Source organism: Paramisgurnus dabryanus, chromosome 6 (genome assembly GCF_030506205.2).
Source record: "Paramisgurnus dabryanus chromosome 6, PD_genome_1.1, whole genome shotgun sequence".
NCBI lineage: Eukaryota > Metazoa > Chordata > Actinopteri > Cypriniformes > Cobitidae > Paramisgurnus > Paramisgurnus dabryanus.
Window position 1 is genome coordinate 17,662,917 of NC_133342.1, and position 15,137 is coordinate 17,678,053.

Below are 15,137 nucleotides of genomic sequence, written 5' to 3' on the forward strand. Positions count from 1 at the left end.
AATATGGACAAAGTAAATCACATACACCTGGAAAATAATCACATGTAAGGGATCGGGGAAAAAGTGACGAGACCCGGGAAATGCGTGGTCAGAATAAACCAATACTAAAACCACACATAGAACATATGTACTGTCAGAACCCTGCCATGCTAAACTAGATCTAAGTACAAACAAGGATCTGGCAGGATTCTGACAGTTGGGCTTTGGTCACTCCTGCAAATTACTTGAACCAGACCCGGCGCCAGACACAAATTCACGGACGGGCATTTCATTTTTCAGGGGGGGGGGGCACAAATGAGAGCAACCTCACTGCAATGCATAATATCATTAATTATGAATTAAATGGACAAAAAAGAGAGGAAGAACTAACATCTCCATTAACGCAATACAACGGAGAAGTCGTAAAGATTGGACCTAGCTTACTGAAGCAATCTAAATGCAAATAAAACATGTCGCAGGGCTCGACATCAACGCTTGTCCGCTTAATATCAGAGACAAGTGGATTTTTTAAAAGGCCAAGTGAAAGAGAATTTTACTTGCTCGACCGAACAAGTTGCCTAGTACCAATAACAATCACCAAAACAGGATAATGATTCTGCATCCTTTAATCAATGGCGACCGAAAGTGCATAATGTAATAACGCAAAGTTAAACAAATAAGCACAGCAAACACAAAGTGTGTTAACAAAGTGGGTTTAACATACTGCGGTAAAAATGTGGATTTTTTAATAACATGATACAGTTAAGCAGCATCACATCACGGTTGAAAATGTGACAGAATTAATGACAGTTCACTAAAAAAGTAATTAATATTAAGCCACTTACATTTTAGACGCAATGTTGACTGTTTTTGTTGTTTCAGCAGCGAAAATAGTGAAAGATAACAGCAGAACCATAACGTGTCAGTCTCACTGCAGGCAGCACTCAATCGTGTCTTAACGTAAGCGGTGGCGTGCTTAGCAATTAACCAAACATTTCCGCGCTTGCTATTGACAAACCAATCAAATACGTTTAAAATATATATTTTTTTTAATCAGACCAAACACGTTTTTATTTTTATTCAGGAGTTATATATGTACAAAACAATAACTTTTAATTAATAACAGTGGCCTATTGATAAAAACATGGAGCTGGTGAACAGGTGAAGGGAGACCGCAGGTTCGTCCAGGGCGGGCACTGGTGACTCACAGGGCGGGCCCGGCCCCCTAAAGCCCGCCCATGGCGCCGGGACTGACTTGAACCTATGTACAAATCTTAAAAACTTTAGCAAGGACAACGAATGGTTTAAATTTTGTTCATTTAAGTACATTAATCGATATTTAATATTACTTTTGATAACATCTTTTCAGAAGTGTATAAAACTTCTTTTTGCAAGCTCAGATTGGCTCAACGATAGTGAGATACCTATACAAGATATATATATATATATATATATATATATATGTAACATGGTGGCCTAAGACTTTGCACAGTGCTACCTTCTAGTTCATACAAAATTCTCACTTTATTATTACAGGCTTAAAAAATTGTTAAATAACCACAAAAGTTGAGCTCTGAATCATTATGCATTTTGACTAAAGTAATTAATGTCTCTATTCAGTTCTGCAATTATGTATGCTGACAGAAAGTGAGGGATCTCTAGGAGATATGTGGGCATATATTTCGCATTCGTCTTTGTGTGGTCTTTCTAACTGAGTGCTATTAAGTCTGATTTATGGATTGTTTTACCTCCAATAGTTCATTTTGTCCAGCAGTGCGTAGGCGAGGCACACTCATGCCCACTGCTGTCACCACTGACCTACACATGAGGGGTTCACTCATTTCATCTTATACCTTTGTCATGCACTATGATTTCTTGAAATGTTAAACTACTACAAGAAATGAATTTTATGTTATAATGAACTAGGGAGTACATTGTAATAAACATTTCTTTATTAAGGCATTGTGTTACCCTTCTATGTTGAAAAAACGCACAAGACCTTGAATCTTGAATGATTATCTACAGAGTATTCTTTAGATTTTTATGCCGTGAACAATTATATTAGTATTTATATTATTGCTTACATTTTAATATATTTGTGATCAATTCTACTTATACTGTTGTGATGTGGTCTTAATAATAAAAATCTCGCAAAAATGAATCAGATATAAACCAATGTCACCGCTTGCCCTCAGTGACCAGAGGGTCACATCACATGTCGGCTATATTATTATAGAGTCTAAGGTACATGTGAACATATGTGACACGTGGTTCTTCTTATAATCAAATCAACTGGCTCAATGTTAAGCTGTGTATTGCAGTCCAATCTCACCATTTAATGAAATGTCGGCGCTCAAGCTGCTCAGCTTTTACAATGTTCTCAATTAAGTGCTTGTAAACATCCTGTGGCGAGGTCATTTTCATTTGGTGACTTGTTATCTTTCCAGGTAGCACAGGGAGAGCTTGATTCTGCAGAAACTAAAGGAAAATTGTACTGTTCAATGCAGAACAGTGTTCAGGACCCATACTGTTATTCACTGAATCCCATGAAATGATTTTGAAGAAAGGTTACATTTTTAGTCATAGAACGGCATGCTTCAGGTACAGTATAAGACAAACACTGTTCAGACTTAAATCATTCAACTGTAAACTCTTTAACTTAAAGGTGCATTGTGTAACTTTCAGAAGGATCTCTTGACAGAAATGTAAGATAATATACATGACTTTATTATAAGTGGTGTGTAAAAACCTTACAAAATGAACTGTATTGTTTTTATTACCTTAGAATGAGCCAACACCAAGGGTCTCCTTACATGGAAGTTGCCGTCATGTTTCTACAGTAGCCCTAAATCAGGGGTCACCAATCCTGCTCCTGAGGGCCGGTGTGTTTGATAGGGGTTGGAGCTAAACTCTGCAGAGACACCGGCCCTCCAGGAGCAGGATTGCTGACCCCTGCCCTAAATGGACAAACTGTTCTACAAAGCGTGTTTCGTCCCTAACGACATGTTTGTCCTGTGGTGGCTACCATATGCGTTTTGAAATTGAATACCATAGGACTGTTTATTCTGACAGGTTGAGAAATGTTCCATAATTTTTTTGTTAAATGCACACCTGACCTGTCACAAGAGCAATGTCTGGCAACACAGTCTCAAGGCAAGTCATGTTATAGTAATGAAAATTTTGATAAATTTATTGGTGTTTGATGACACGAATTTCCGTTGGTTTTCGTGTCTCTGAAGAGACGAATGTCTTTTTCGTCCTTACCAGCATGAATTTCTATCAATCAAGACTATCGTGTCATTTTATATTTTGTTTTCTCATTGTTCTTTCCAATTTTTAAATCATTGTCACTTGGGGTAAGGGTTAGATTTGGGGTTTGCGTTAGGATGTAATTTTATGCATTGGTTTCTACATGTTTTTCCGTCCGTTTTTATTCTCGCCTATATTTGGGGTTAGAGTTGGGGTTTGGAAGTCGCAAAAAGTGATTCTAACACAAACCCCAAGCGAAAAATGGTAAAAAAAAATAGAAAACAATTTGAGATTGTTTGAGAAAACAAAATATAAAATAACACGATAAAGAAGGTCGTGCCTCAGACACGAACAGCCATTGATAGAAATTCGTGCTGGGAAGGACGAAAAAGACATTCGTCTCCAGAGACATTTGTGTCATCAAACACAAATAAATTAATTAAAAAAATTGTCATTATAACACGACTTGCCTTGAGACTGGGTGGTGTTATAGCGTGTGTGAAAATTGACTTCAGTCTTTTTAATTATGTAAAGAATAATTGACGACAGGCCATTGAATTATAAGACAATTATAATGCACGCCCAAGGTGGTTATGCGGCATGACACGAAGCGGAGTGCCGTTACTTTGCAGGATGCGCATTGTTTTTAAATAATTCAATGGCCTGTCATCAACTATTTCTCAATTATTCCCCTTATACCACGGTTACCACAAACATTGCTCTTGTGCCTATTTTTAAGACATTTAGGGGTGGTTTCCCAGACAGGGATTAGACTAGTCCTGGATTAAAAAAAGTAAGAGCTGTCCAAACTGAAAACAACTTGCACTGACATATCTTAAAATACATCAGTACCCTTTGTTTTGCCTCAGAATGCACAGAAGTAATGTTTTTAGTAAGGCATGTTTGTTAAAACGAGTTATATTTTTAAATGAAAAGAAATAAAGTTTGATTCTATGACAACATCCAGTGAAGAAAAGGTGCAAAAATGCAACTGTAAAGGCATATTCATTTTCCTGTCAAATTTCACACCTCTGTTGCAAGTCATTGCTTGATTTTATCATGTGTACAGTACCCAGTACCCGCATATATTGCACATAATAAGAAACAGTTTCAAGTTAATTAAACACCTAAGTCAACCACAATTTAGAAATGATCAAAATGTTGAAAAATCATGAAAACTCACATGACAGATAATATCATATTAGATTCAAATCTGCTGAGATGCCATTTATCCATTAAATAATCTTAATTTACGTGCGTTGTATTTGCTAAACTGATCATTTTCTGCTACTCAAATGACTGATACTCATTTGCTTATTCTTAGCAGCATGACCTTTCAAACTCTCATATTTCAAACTGCTTCGGACTGGCTTGAGTGATTTGTTGTGGCCCTTGGTTTCATTGGACGATTGCCAGCTCGTGATGCAGTGTTCCCAAAAGTCCGGCTTTTCTTCCAGTTATCCAGAGCTTGGGCAAATCCAACATTAGCTGAAAGATTAAAATGGGCATTCCCCACGACATGAGGTCCAGTAAAATCTCATCAATAGCGCGTGATATCTCACGTACTTCCTGTTCGTCATAATCTGTCATGGGTTTGGTAGATTTTTTTAAACGAGCTACTCACTCAAGAACCATAAAGGGATTTTTGGGTGATGTCCAGTGTAAACGTGATGTTAAACTTGTGTGTATTCCCAGAGAGACGGTTTTTGTGGAGCAGGATAAAAGACCCCAAGTCACAAGGGTTTATCTGGCACGCTTAAGGAACAAGAATTTAGATGCTAAATTTGTTGCTGACTTGGTCAAAAAATAACTGAAAGGTCAGTGTTTTCCATGCTAATATATACATAAGATTATATGATAAGCACCATATACAGCATCAGTTAATCTTAAAGGGGTCATACTATGAGATTTTTGTGAAGATGTAAAATAAGTCTTTGGTGTTCCCAGAGTGCCTATGTGAAGTTTTATCTCAAAATACCCCACAGATCATTTTATTATAGGATGTTAAAATTGCCACCTTTAGGCCTGAGTAAAATATGCCGTTTTTGGGTGTGTTCTTAAAGGAACAGCATGTAGGATTGTGGCCAAAACTTGTATTGCAATCACAAAACTTGTGGCTAAAACTGGTACTGCAATCATACAACTGATGGCCAATACACAAAATGACAACATAAACATCAGTTGAGGGCTGCAACTGCACTTTTTAAATGACAATATCCTGGCCAGACCACTGTTGTGAGTGATATAAGTATTTGAAATGAAAATGATTTCTTAATGTTTAGTGAAATTTCAGGGCCATTTTATGATTAATTGATATACATTTCTTACATAATGTTCCTTTAAAAATGCAAATGAGCAAATGAAATGCAAACACTGATCACAATGATGGTGGTTTGTTAAAATTAAAACTTAGTTGTGCTGTCAATTATTTTTTGTCTCTGTCTTTCTCTCTGCATTAAATGGCAGTGCTGTGGTTGGATAGTGCAAATTAAGGGTCGGTATTATTGTAACTGGCCTTGCTACCTACATCACAAAACAGGCGAAATCTGAACAACCTAATTTTTCACATGCTTGCACAGAATGGCTTATCAAAACAAAGTTAGTGGGCTGTTATTTTTCACGTTTTCTAGATTGATAGAAACACTGGGGATCTAATTTTAGCACTTAACATGGAAAAAGTCAGATTTTCACTCTATGACCCTTTTAAATCATTACAAATTCATTAGAAAGGAAAATCTATCTCCACTCACCGTCGCTCTTCTATACTGTAGCTATCTTTTCAATTTTTTGTATTTTAATTTGGTTAACCATTTATAGATTTTCATACTGCTTCTATTGTTTATTAATGATAATATTTCTTTATTGGTTGTTTTATTAAAAACTAAGGAAAGTTTCATGCAAATTTGGGAAAGATTTAAAAACATATTTTCGAAGATGAACGATTTTCCAGTGGAAGTTTTTGTTGCTTGTGTCATCAAACTGATACGGGTTGGTAAAGGTTTATCATTTGTTTTGTCAACTGATTCTTACCACAATGACTGAATGTGTTTTCATCATCAACTCTGTTTTTGGTGTAATTTTAAAATAGTATGCATATTATACAGAAACAACCAGTGCCTTTACGAAAATATTTTCTATTCAGAATGTTGGACATTTTAAAAGAAAATGTGCAGTGAAAGGCTGGCATATTTAAGTCACAAATAAAATATCACGTAACAGCATAACAGACTAGTTGAATAATTTATGAAATATGGGGTAGAAAAATAAGCGCTTTATATCTTTGACCCAATTTCTTCCAAAAGTGATTTCAATTAGATTTTCTCTTTAAGGATACTGTACACCTGACCCAACTCTCCATTATACTACGCACGCAAACTTTTCATTGAAAATAATGAGGTATGATTCAAATTGAACAGGGTTTGGAATAACTCTATTTACGGTACAGTCCTCGTGTTCAGACATAATACAGGTTGCTCTATAAAAATAAAGATGACACAAACATTCCTTATTCTAGTGATCTAACTGTGACCCAATTATAGACCTGGAAATGGGGCTATTTGTTTAAATATGATGTAAACCTTTGTTCACGCTTATTGATTTGGCATCGTGCCACATCCTTCTAGCTCCCATAACAGATGTTTCATTAAAAAATTGATAAGCTATTCTAAAGGTAGGATCATAAACTGCATTACGGTAACCTAGAAAAAGAAATAATATAATGTCCTTTACGGCAATATCTATTTAGTCAAACAAACCCACTTCCAGAGAAACATAATAAATTTAACTAATGCTTTAAATAGAAACCGCATTGTGGCTCTGCAATTCCTTGTTAACTATTCCCATTGTTTAATAAAACAGGAAGTCAGACTTCAGGGAAGTGCATTTTTTTCTTGCAAGAGGAATTCAATCACAAAAGCTAAGGCTTTGTGGATGGCTGGCGCCCACAAACAGGCGCCAGCACCCTGTCGCCATCCACAGCTGTCTGCTCAAACTCAATGTATAAGGTTGAGGATGGTAGGTACATGAAGGACCTAAGAGAAATGAATGTTTATGCCTCAGCATAGTGATGGAGATGATATACTACTGAAAGGCACCGACCTTCACATGTGATTTGTTTTTTACATCTACATTGGGACTATGTGTATCATACAAACAAGTCTTGTTTTTCAAAATCCAATGTCTTTCTCACAATATTTTCCAGTTTGTGATTTTGCAGGGCATATATTATTATCTGCATGAGCACTCACAAACATAACATGTTTACATATTGACTGAACTGACAGTGGACAGATAGCAGGAGACCCCTGTATGATGTACTACAGCTGGCCTGAGACACATGCTGTAACACTGTGTCCTCTGAACACATAAACAGAGCACAACAATTTGGTCTTCTAAATTAATGTAATAAAGTTCACCGTTAAATGTCTCTCTTTTTACAGGTCGAGTACCAAGGCTAGGAAAACACAGTGCTTTATTGACAGATTGAACGCTTTTGAAAATCTCAAATTTGTTCTTGTAGCATAATTGGTAGAGCATTGGGTTAACAGCGCAAAGGTAATTTGTCCGATTCCAAAACACATACCCTGCGCCGTCCGAAATCGCATATGCAACGTATTACATCTGCCATGTTGACACTGTGCATCACGTGACATATATGTTGTCATAACAACAAGTGAGTTGTTAGCTTGAATGTTGTTAAACAGACAGAATTTAACCCCAATTATGGGACAACTGTTTTCTATATGTATTTGCATTTGAATAGAGCTGTGTTACAGCTTTCTGACATTTTTGAATATAATTACGCCTCTCCTTCTTGTTCTTCATGGGGTGACTCTTCCCACGGGGGCTCACAGGAAAGTAATGTGGGTAACACTTTATTTTACGACCCGCAAAGTACCGCGTAATTAAACCGAATTTACAGCGTACCTATTTGTAACAACAGAGTACCTCTAAAGTACGTACTTGTAGTTATAAGGGAATAATATTTTAAGTTTGGGGTAATAAGGGGGTAAGAATATATGGAAAATTATTCTCTAAGTATTTCATAACTACAGGGTACCTATTGTAATATTACGTGGTATGTATGACTTACGTCTATGGGTAATATGGTCTATGTGTAATATGTTTTTTTTTTCATATTTGCTACTTACCTGATGAAGTGTTTTGTATAGCCTACAGTTGATGTCTACAAGCCACGTCGGCAAATAAAATATAACACACAATAAAGATAATAGCAACTTGTACCTCTTTGATCTGTATATGTATACAGGAGTTACCAGGTAACTCTTATATTTGCGGGCTGTAAATTGAAGTGGGGCTTATTCCCCGATTGTTCTGTGTATGTACCACGTAACTCTTATATTTGCGGGCTGTAAATTGAAGTGGGGCTTATTCCCCGATTGTTCTGTGTATGTACCAGGTAACTCTTATATTTGCGGGCTGTAAATTGAAGTGGGGCTTATTCCCCGCTTGTTCTGTGTATGTACCAGGTAACTCTCATATTTGCGGGCTGTAAACTAAAGTGGTGCTTTGTTCACCTCTTGTTAATAAATGTTATAGGGTAAATACCATAAACATACAGAATATTGTTATTTTTATTTTAAAACAACTTATTTCAAAACATCTTTAAAACAATAACACTATAATTAAGCCAACACTTAATGTTTATTATCACATAACTTTTATTTAAAATAAAAAGTCATGACAATTTTTCATTGTTTTTGCGGCTTGGCTTCCTCTGTTGGTGTTCTTGTCCACTCGGATGATGAGTTGATGTCGTCTCACAAATGCTGTTCTGCATTACATATAAAAAACATAAATGAAAGCCTTCAGTAAATGTTTTTTCACTGTGCCTTGACAGAAACAGAGTTTTCTAAGCCAGTTACGTTTATACATTTTAGGCTTACTTATGTGCTAGCTAACCTGCTACCGTTAGCTAGCAACTTTCTTGAAAAACATTGTTTGAAATGCGTGAGTCATGTATTAACAAAACCAGTCACCTTATCCAGCATGCGGAACCTGCTAACATCACTCGCAGCTGTACTCCACAGTGTAGAACGTTTTTAAAACCTCTTAAAGAAATTTCACCTCAGGATCGCGTTCCAGCAAACCTCCTGCAGACGACCGCGCGCTCTACACCTGCGCAGTAGTCTACGCATGTAGTCGTCTTTTGCTTTAGCGGGAGCTGATATCTGCTGTTGTTTCATTCTGGTTTGCCATTGCATAAATTATATTTGGCTAAAATACTTTACAGTAAATAAATTGCAAAGCACCACTTCAAATATGTCCGCAAATGTAGGAGTTTCCTGGTAAATAGGGAATAAGTTGCTATTTTTATTGTACTTACCTTAAAAAAAAGATAACCACATTAAATCAGCTTGACTTTTGTTATTAAAAGCAAGTAATATAGGCTACTAAAATAAAAGTGATATGCTGTTATATTTATTTGCCGATGTGGCTCGTAGACATTGACTGTATACAACATTCAGTAGTCAATATGAAAAATTCACAATAAAAAATAAATAAAACATAATTTCCCCATAGACTTGACTAAGTCATACATACCACGTAATATTACAATAGGTACCCTGTTGTTATAAAATACTTAGAGTATAAATAATTTATAATTCTTCATATTCTTACCCCCTTATTACCCCAAACTTAAAATATTATTCCCTTATACCTACAGGTTACCTACCCTGTTGTTACAAATAGGTACGCTGTAAATTCGGTTTAATTACGCGGTACTTTGCGGGTCGTAAAATAAAGTGTTACCGTAATGTGTCCATCGAATTCATACTATAAAATCTTGCCAAAAGTAGTATAGGTCAGTAGTTTAGGTCATTTTCGCCTACTGTTTTTCGAATACAGAGACACTACTCACCTCGCCGACATATTTTCACCTACTATGTAGTGTGGAAGTAATGAGTTTTGGACAGCAGTAAAGTATCTTCTCTGGAGTGTCAGAAGAGATCTCAGTAATATCAAACAATGTGCACAAATTTTGATGTTTTAAATTAAATAGACCGAAGATGAAATTAAAAGTCAGATATTTCAACGTTAATTTATGGCAATTTGTATTTAACGAAGTGGCTAAGTCATATTAATTCTTACAGCCACATTCATGCGTTTTTTATTACCAACATGATTTCACAAAGTTCCGTGGCATAGTCACAGAATTTTTTGCTCATTTTTCCGTGGCATTTTCACGGATCTCCGCATTTTTCTGTGGCCCTACCACGGACTTTCTTTTCTGTGGCATTCTCACGAATTGGTTACTCAACTGCTTTTTCCTATTTTCAAACCATTGTCGTTTCGGTTTAGGGTTAGATTTGGTGTTTGGGTTGGTATGTATTGGTTTATACTATTTTTTCTGATGTATTCTTTTATATTTTCTAAACTTTAAACAATTGTCGCCTGACGTTGGGATTTGGGTAGGGATGTCATTTAATGTAAATCTAACCCTAAACCGAAGCGACAATTGTAAGAAAATAGGACAAAACAGTTGAGTAGCCTAACCAATCCGTGAGAATGTCACGGAAAAGAAAGTCCGTGGCAGGGCCATGGAAAAATGCGGAGATCTTTGAGAATGCCATTTTTGCACAATTATCTTCGAATTTATACAGATTAGCCAACTTATCCTCAATAGATTTATACTAGACACATCACCAGACAAAGCTCATAGTAAGATGAAATATTAAGAATTTATTTTTTATTATAAGCCAAACTCTGAGCAATAAAATCCCTCTCAGCGCTTATCAAACAGAATATGAAAGCATCTCATCTCTCCAGGTCAACTATCTGAGCCATTTCATACATCAAGGCCATCAAAAATCATTATTTGCATTGCTTTGCCCTAAAAGGCATTTGGCCTAACAGCAAATGCAAATCATTAATAATATGCACAGATGTATCTCTTCATTTTATATTTTCCGCTGAATTCTAATGGCATTGTCATTAATTTCCAACTAATTCTTTGTGTCCATTTCCCTGTTTCCTGACAATGCTTTTAAGATCCCTCCTCTTGAATGTCAGACGAGTTCAAACCGCAAGACTGCTGTGACATCGGCAGGGGGTAAAAAAGCGTAGGCGGACCTCATGCGCTCTACAGAAAGATCGCCCCTCACTTCCTACATGCTACAGACGACCCTGTTTACCCAGATATGCGGTTGAATACATTTACTTGTGAAACATCAGACTAGAAGAAACCCCCTACACCTCTTAAATCGGATTGTGTATCAAAACTGATGCTAAAGGTTGACATTAAATAATGAAGTGTGACTTTAAGTACAATGTACCAATTGTAAAGTAATATAAAAAGTATAAATTATATCTTCTAGAATTTGTTATTATCTGAGTTAAAAACAATATATGCTGTACTTACCCTTAATATTCATTAATATCAAATAATTACATTTGCATTGTAGTTATATTAGCATATGTGACCCTGACTGTAATAAAGATATCAAGCTTGTATTTTCACAAAATGTTCTTTAGATTATATATAGGATGATTTTATGCAGAAAATCTCACAAAAAAATATTAAACTGGGCTTTTACGTGCAGGGTGGTATTTCCATTTGATCAGTCATAATACAATGTCTATTGCTGCTTGAAATTTTATTTAGATGGAGTACATTATTAGATTATCTGGCAAAACATTACAGTCAGCAAATTCATATTGTAACATATTCTTCAAATGTAGCTAACTGATCACGCATGCAAAATAGCATCATAAAATAACTGTATCCACCTTATTTTTAATGTAAATGTGGGTGCCACCATCTCTGAGCTATTACAGTATGTATAAAACATCCGGTGCTGCACGGTAAACCACTAGTAGTCATATTGCGAGTGACACGGGTGTGCTGTTTTGACTGGCTAGTTAATGTTTATTATGAAATCCAGAAAGGCCGGCATAATTTGTGCAGTTAGGGGTTGCCATAATAGCTGTAAATCTCTACAAAAAATTTGTTTTGACTATAATCTACGCATCAGAGCTGAATGTGGATGTGGCTCACGTGCACCCATGATCTGTATCCACACATCCATCCAGTAAAACCTTTCATAGAAACTGCCAGTAAACAATAAATATAATAATATAACTTATATTATGCATTATTATTAATATTAGAGTTAAAAACATTTCAACTTTTCAGAATGCCGCAAGCGCACCGCAGGCCATGTGGCAAGAACCATCCAATGGTTAAGTTTTCCGTGTGGTTTTAGACGCGAAATGTGAACCACCCCAAAACTGCTTATTAGTTCATGTTTATTATGTTTCTTAAAGTGTTTGCACATACTTTTGTTATGTTTTAAATGAAAAAGCTACAAATTTCCTAAATGAACTGCCCACGAAAATAATACTGAATAAATGTAATTGGTTTATATGCTTATTATGGGCTTTCCAAATAACTCATAATGTGTTGAATGAGAAATATACTCCTGTTGACTGTTAGGAGAAAGTGCCACATGCACATGAAAAGCTTGATGTGTAGCAAAAAAAACTAAAACATTACAACTTAACTGTTTTACAACTTAAAAATTGCCGTTTATAAAACTCACCCCAGGGCAACAGTTGGGACATTTTACACACAGGCACGAAAAGGTAAAAACCCAAATTCTTGGTCTATTTTATGTACAAACACTCAACTGACTTTCCCACAGTACAGGTACTGTATGCCTCTGTGCTTTTATAGTTGCGCAAATATATGTCAACGCCAAGCAACAACACAAAATAATTGATCACATCATCATATGATATATCTGGCCACTCTTCAGTTCATCCTCCCACTGGGTTATACATGGTGGGTATAGTAAATATTTACCATAACTGTTTTTTTTGTGCGTGCTCCCACTACAGTACATTGTTTACTAAAGGCTGGCTATTGAAACGCAATAAATGCATTTTAAAATATTTAAATAAATTTTTTTTTTTGTAAAAACTAGAGACAATAAAGCAAAAGGAAAAAGTGAATCTTTAAAATAGTGCTAGTGGAAATGAATCACCGGAGACTGAAGGCAGCTTGAGAGGCAGAAAACCCCCTCCCTCCACAGCTCGCATCCTATTGGCTGAGGAAGGTGACGTTGTTGAGGGGAAACTGCATAAATAGCCTTGCACTGCTGACATTAAGACAGATTCAAAACTCTCAGACGAGACTAGCTGTTCGACAACCACATCTGGAGAATAGTGGGACATCATTAGACCTGTTAGCATGTGTCGATCACTCGAACATCTGCCAATCACCTGTCTGGAAAGGTACGTTTTTATATTTGTAAAAAAATTTACTTAATACAAGAATAGTGGGAATGGTTTCACTAAAGTGGCAGTTTAAGCAGATTGAGCCTTCTTTTAAAGGATAAAAACTGTATACTGTAACATTAAAAATGTTGATGTTGGAAAGTTAAAGAGTTTTTTACACCAACTAAAATGATTGTTGATTTTCTTTACAGGGCAAAGGAGCTAAAAGCTCGGTTTGGAAGTTTCCTCCTGAAGCAAGAACTGTACATGGGCCATTCTCATAAAACCGACAAACTATCTCAGGAGGACAGACACAAATGGAGTCAGTCTTTCCACGACCTCCTGGCTCACAAAGGTGAGTTAATGCCAGATGAACATAAACATAAAATCACCCGTTCTTGCCTAGACTGTTGGATGAAAGACATCAGGGTCACCTAATGGTTTCTTCATGTTTGTGTACAGATGGACTGTGTGCATTCAGAGCGTTCCTTTCATCTGAGTACAGCGAGGAAAATATTGCATTTTATTTGGCCTGTGAGGACTACAAGAACACAAAGCCCTCGTCCAAGCTGTGCGCCAAGGCCAGAAAAATCTATGAGGAGTTCATCTGCAGTGACGCACCGAAAGAGGTAAAATCAATGATGAAAAATGCCGCATGCGTTGAATGCAAGACAGTACATGTTTAGATTATTGAAAAAGTGAAATAGTTGCTAAGTAAATATTCTCTCCCCTTTATTCTCAGGTTAATCTTGACCACGAAACCAAATCAATCACCAAGAAGAATATGGAGGACCCCACCTTTGCCTGCTTTAATCTAGCCCAGAGTAAAATTTACACCCTGATGGAGAAAGATTGCTACCCTCGTTTCCTCAAGTCAACAGTCTACCAGGAACTCACCACACAACATGTGGGCTAAACAACTCCTGGCTGAAGCGCAGCCGGATCTTGACACAACGGCATTGGAATGTGTCACGGACAAACACAGCGTTTGTGTGACGTTACGGGCTGGTGAAATATCTGAACCTGTTTCATGAGGTTCAGAGGAAAACCAGAACTCAAAAAGCAGACTGGAAAGTAGCTTCATGCTCAGGCTTTGGAAATCTGAAAATATTGTTTCTATGAATACAGTAGTGAAACGCACAAGAAGGTCAAGTTTGTACTGTAGCACTGTGAATGTGTTATGACTTTTGCACTTTTATGTTTTTTTTTTTTGTCTTTTATGTGTGTGTTTTGTATTGCCTGATGAGTATTTATTTCGAAGAGTTACATTGCGAATAATTGTATTTATATTGAATGAATGAATCTGGGTTATTTATTGAACATTCCTGTGAAACGAAAACTGTTTGAATAAATTACATTTTTTACATACAAACATTTGCCTCTATCTTTTTGTATATAATATATTGTATATTAGTGAGTCACTTACTGTACCGGCTGATGTTGCAGAAGATTATTTTATTGTGGCTAAAGGTAAACGCTTGTTTCATAGTCCTTTTGAAATACGCAAGCGGTGACCCCCCCCCCCCCCCCCCCTGCGGATCCTCTGCCCACACACACCCCACTTACGAGGTTAATGGAGGCTCTTAGTCACCTCAAAATCACAATGCCTACCACCTTAGAAACCTTTTAAACCACATTATATGCATACACACTTGCAGAGACACATAATT

At 36.5% G+C, this 15,137-nt stretch overlaps 1 protein-coding gene across 1 annotated transcript; it reads left to right on the top strand.

Moving 5' to 3' along the window:
• The first annotated feature begins 13,349 nt into the window (after positions 1 to 13,349).
• Positions 13,350 to 14,839, top strand: rgs5b (regulator of G protein signaling 5b). Its single transcript, XM_065269093.1, has 4 exons — positions 13,350 to 13,485; positions 13,680 to 13,822; positions 13,930 to 14,096; positions 14,210 to 14,839. Exons 1-4 carry the CDS (start codon positions 13,442 to 13,444, stop codon positions 14,381 to 14,383), a joined length of 528 nt encoding a protein of 175 aa, XP_065125165.1. The 5' UTR covers positions 13,350 to 13,441; the 3' UTR covers positions 14,384 to 14,839.
• The last annotated feature ends 298 nt before the right edge of the window (positions 14,840 to 15,137 follow it).

What these genes read in the sequence shown, in the direction of transcription:
- rgs5b (XM_065269093.1), top strand. Translation starts at nt 13,442, where the DNA reads ATGTGTCGATCACTCGAACATCTGCCAATCACCTGTCTGGAAAG. An exon ending in CCAATCACCTGTCTGGAAAG is followed by an intron (nt 13,486 to 13,679) that starts GTACGTTTTTAT and finishes TTTTCTTTACAG; the next exon opens with GGCAAAGGAGCTAAAAGCTC. An exon ending in GCAGTGACGCACCGAAAGAG is followed by an intron (nt 14,097 to 14,209) that starts GTAAAATCAATG and finishes CTTTATTCTCAG; the next exon opens with GTTAATCTTGACCACGAAAC.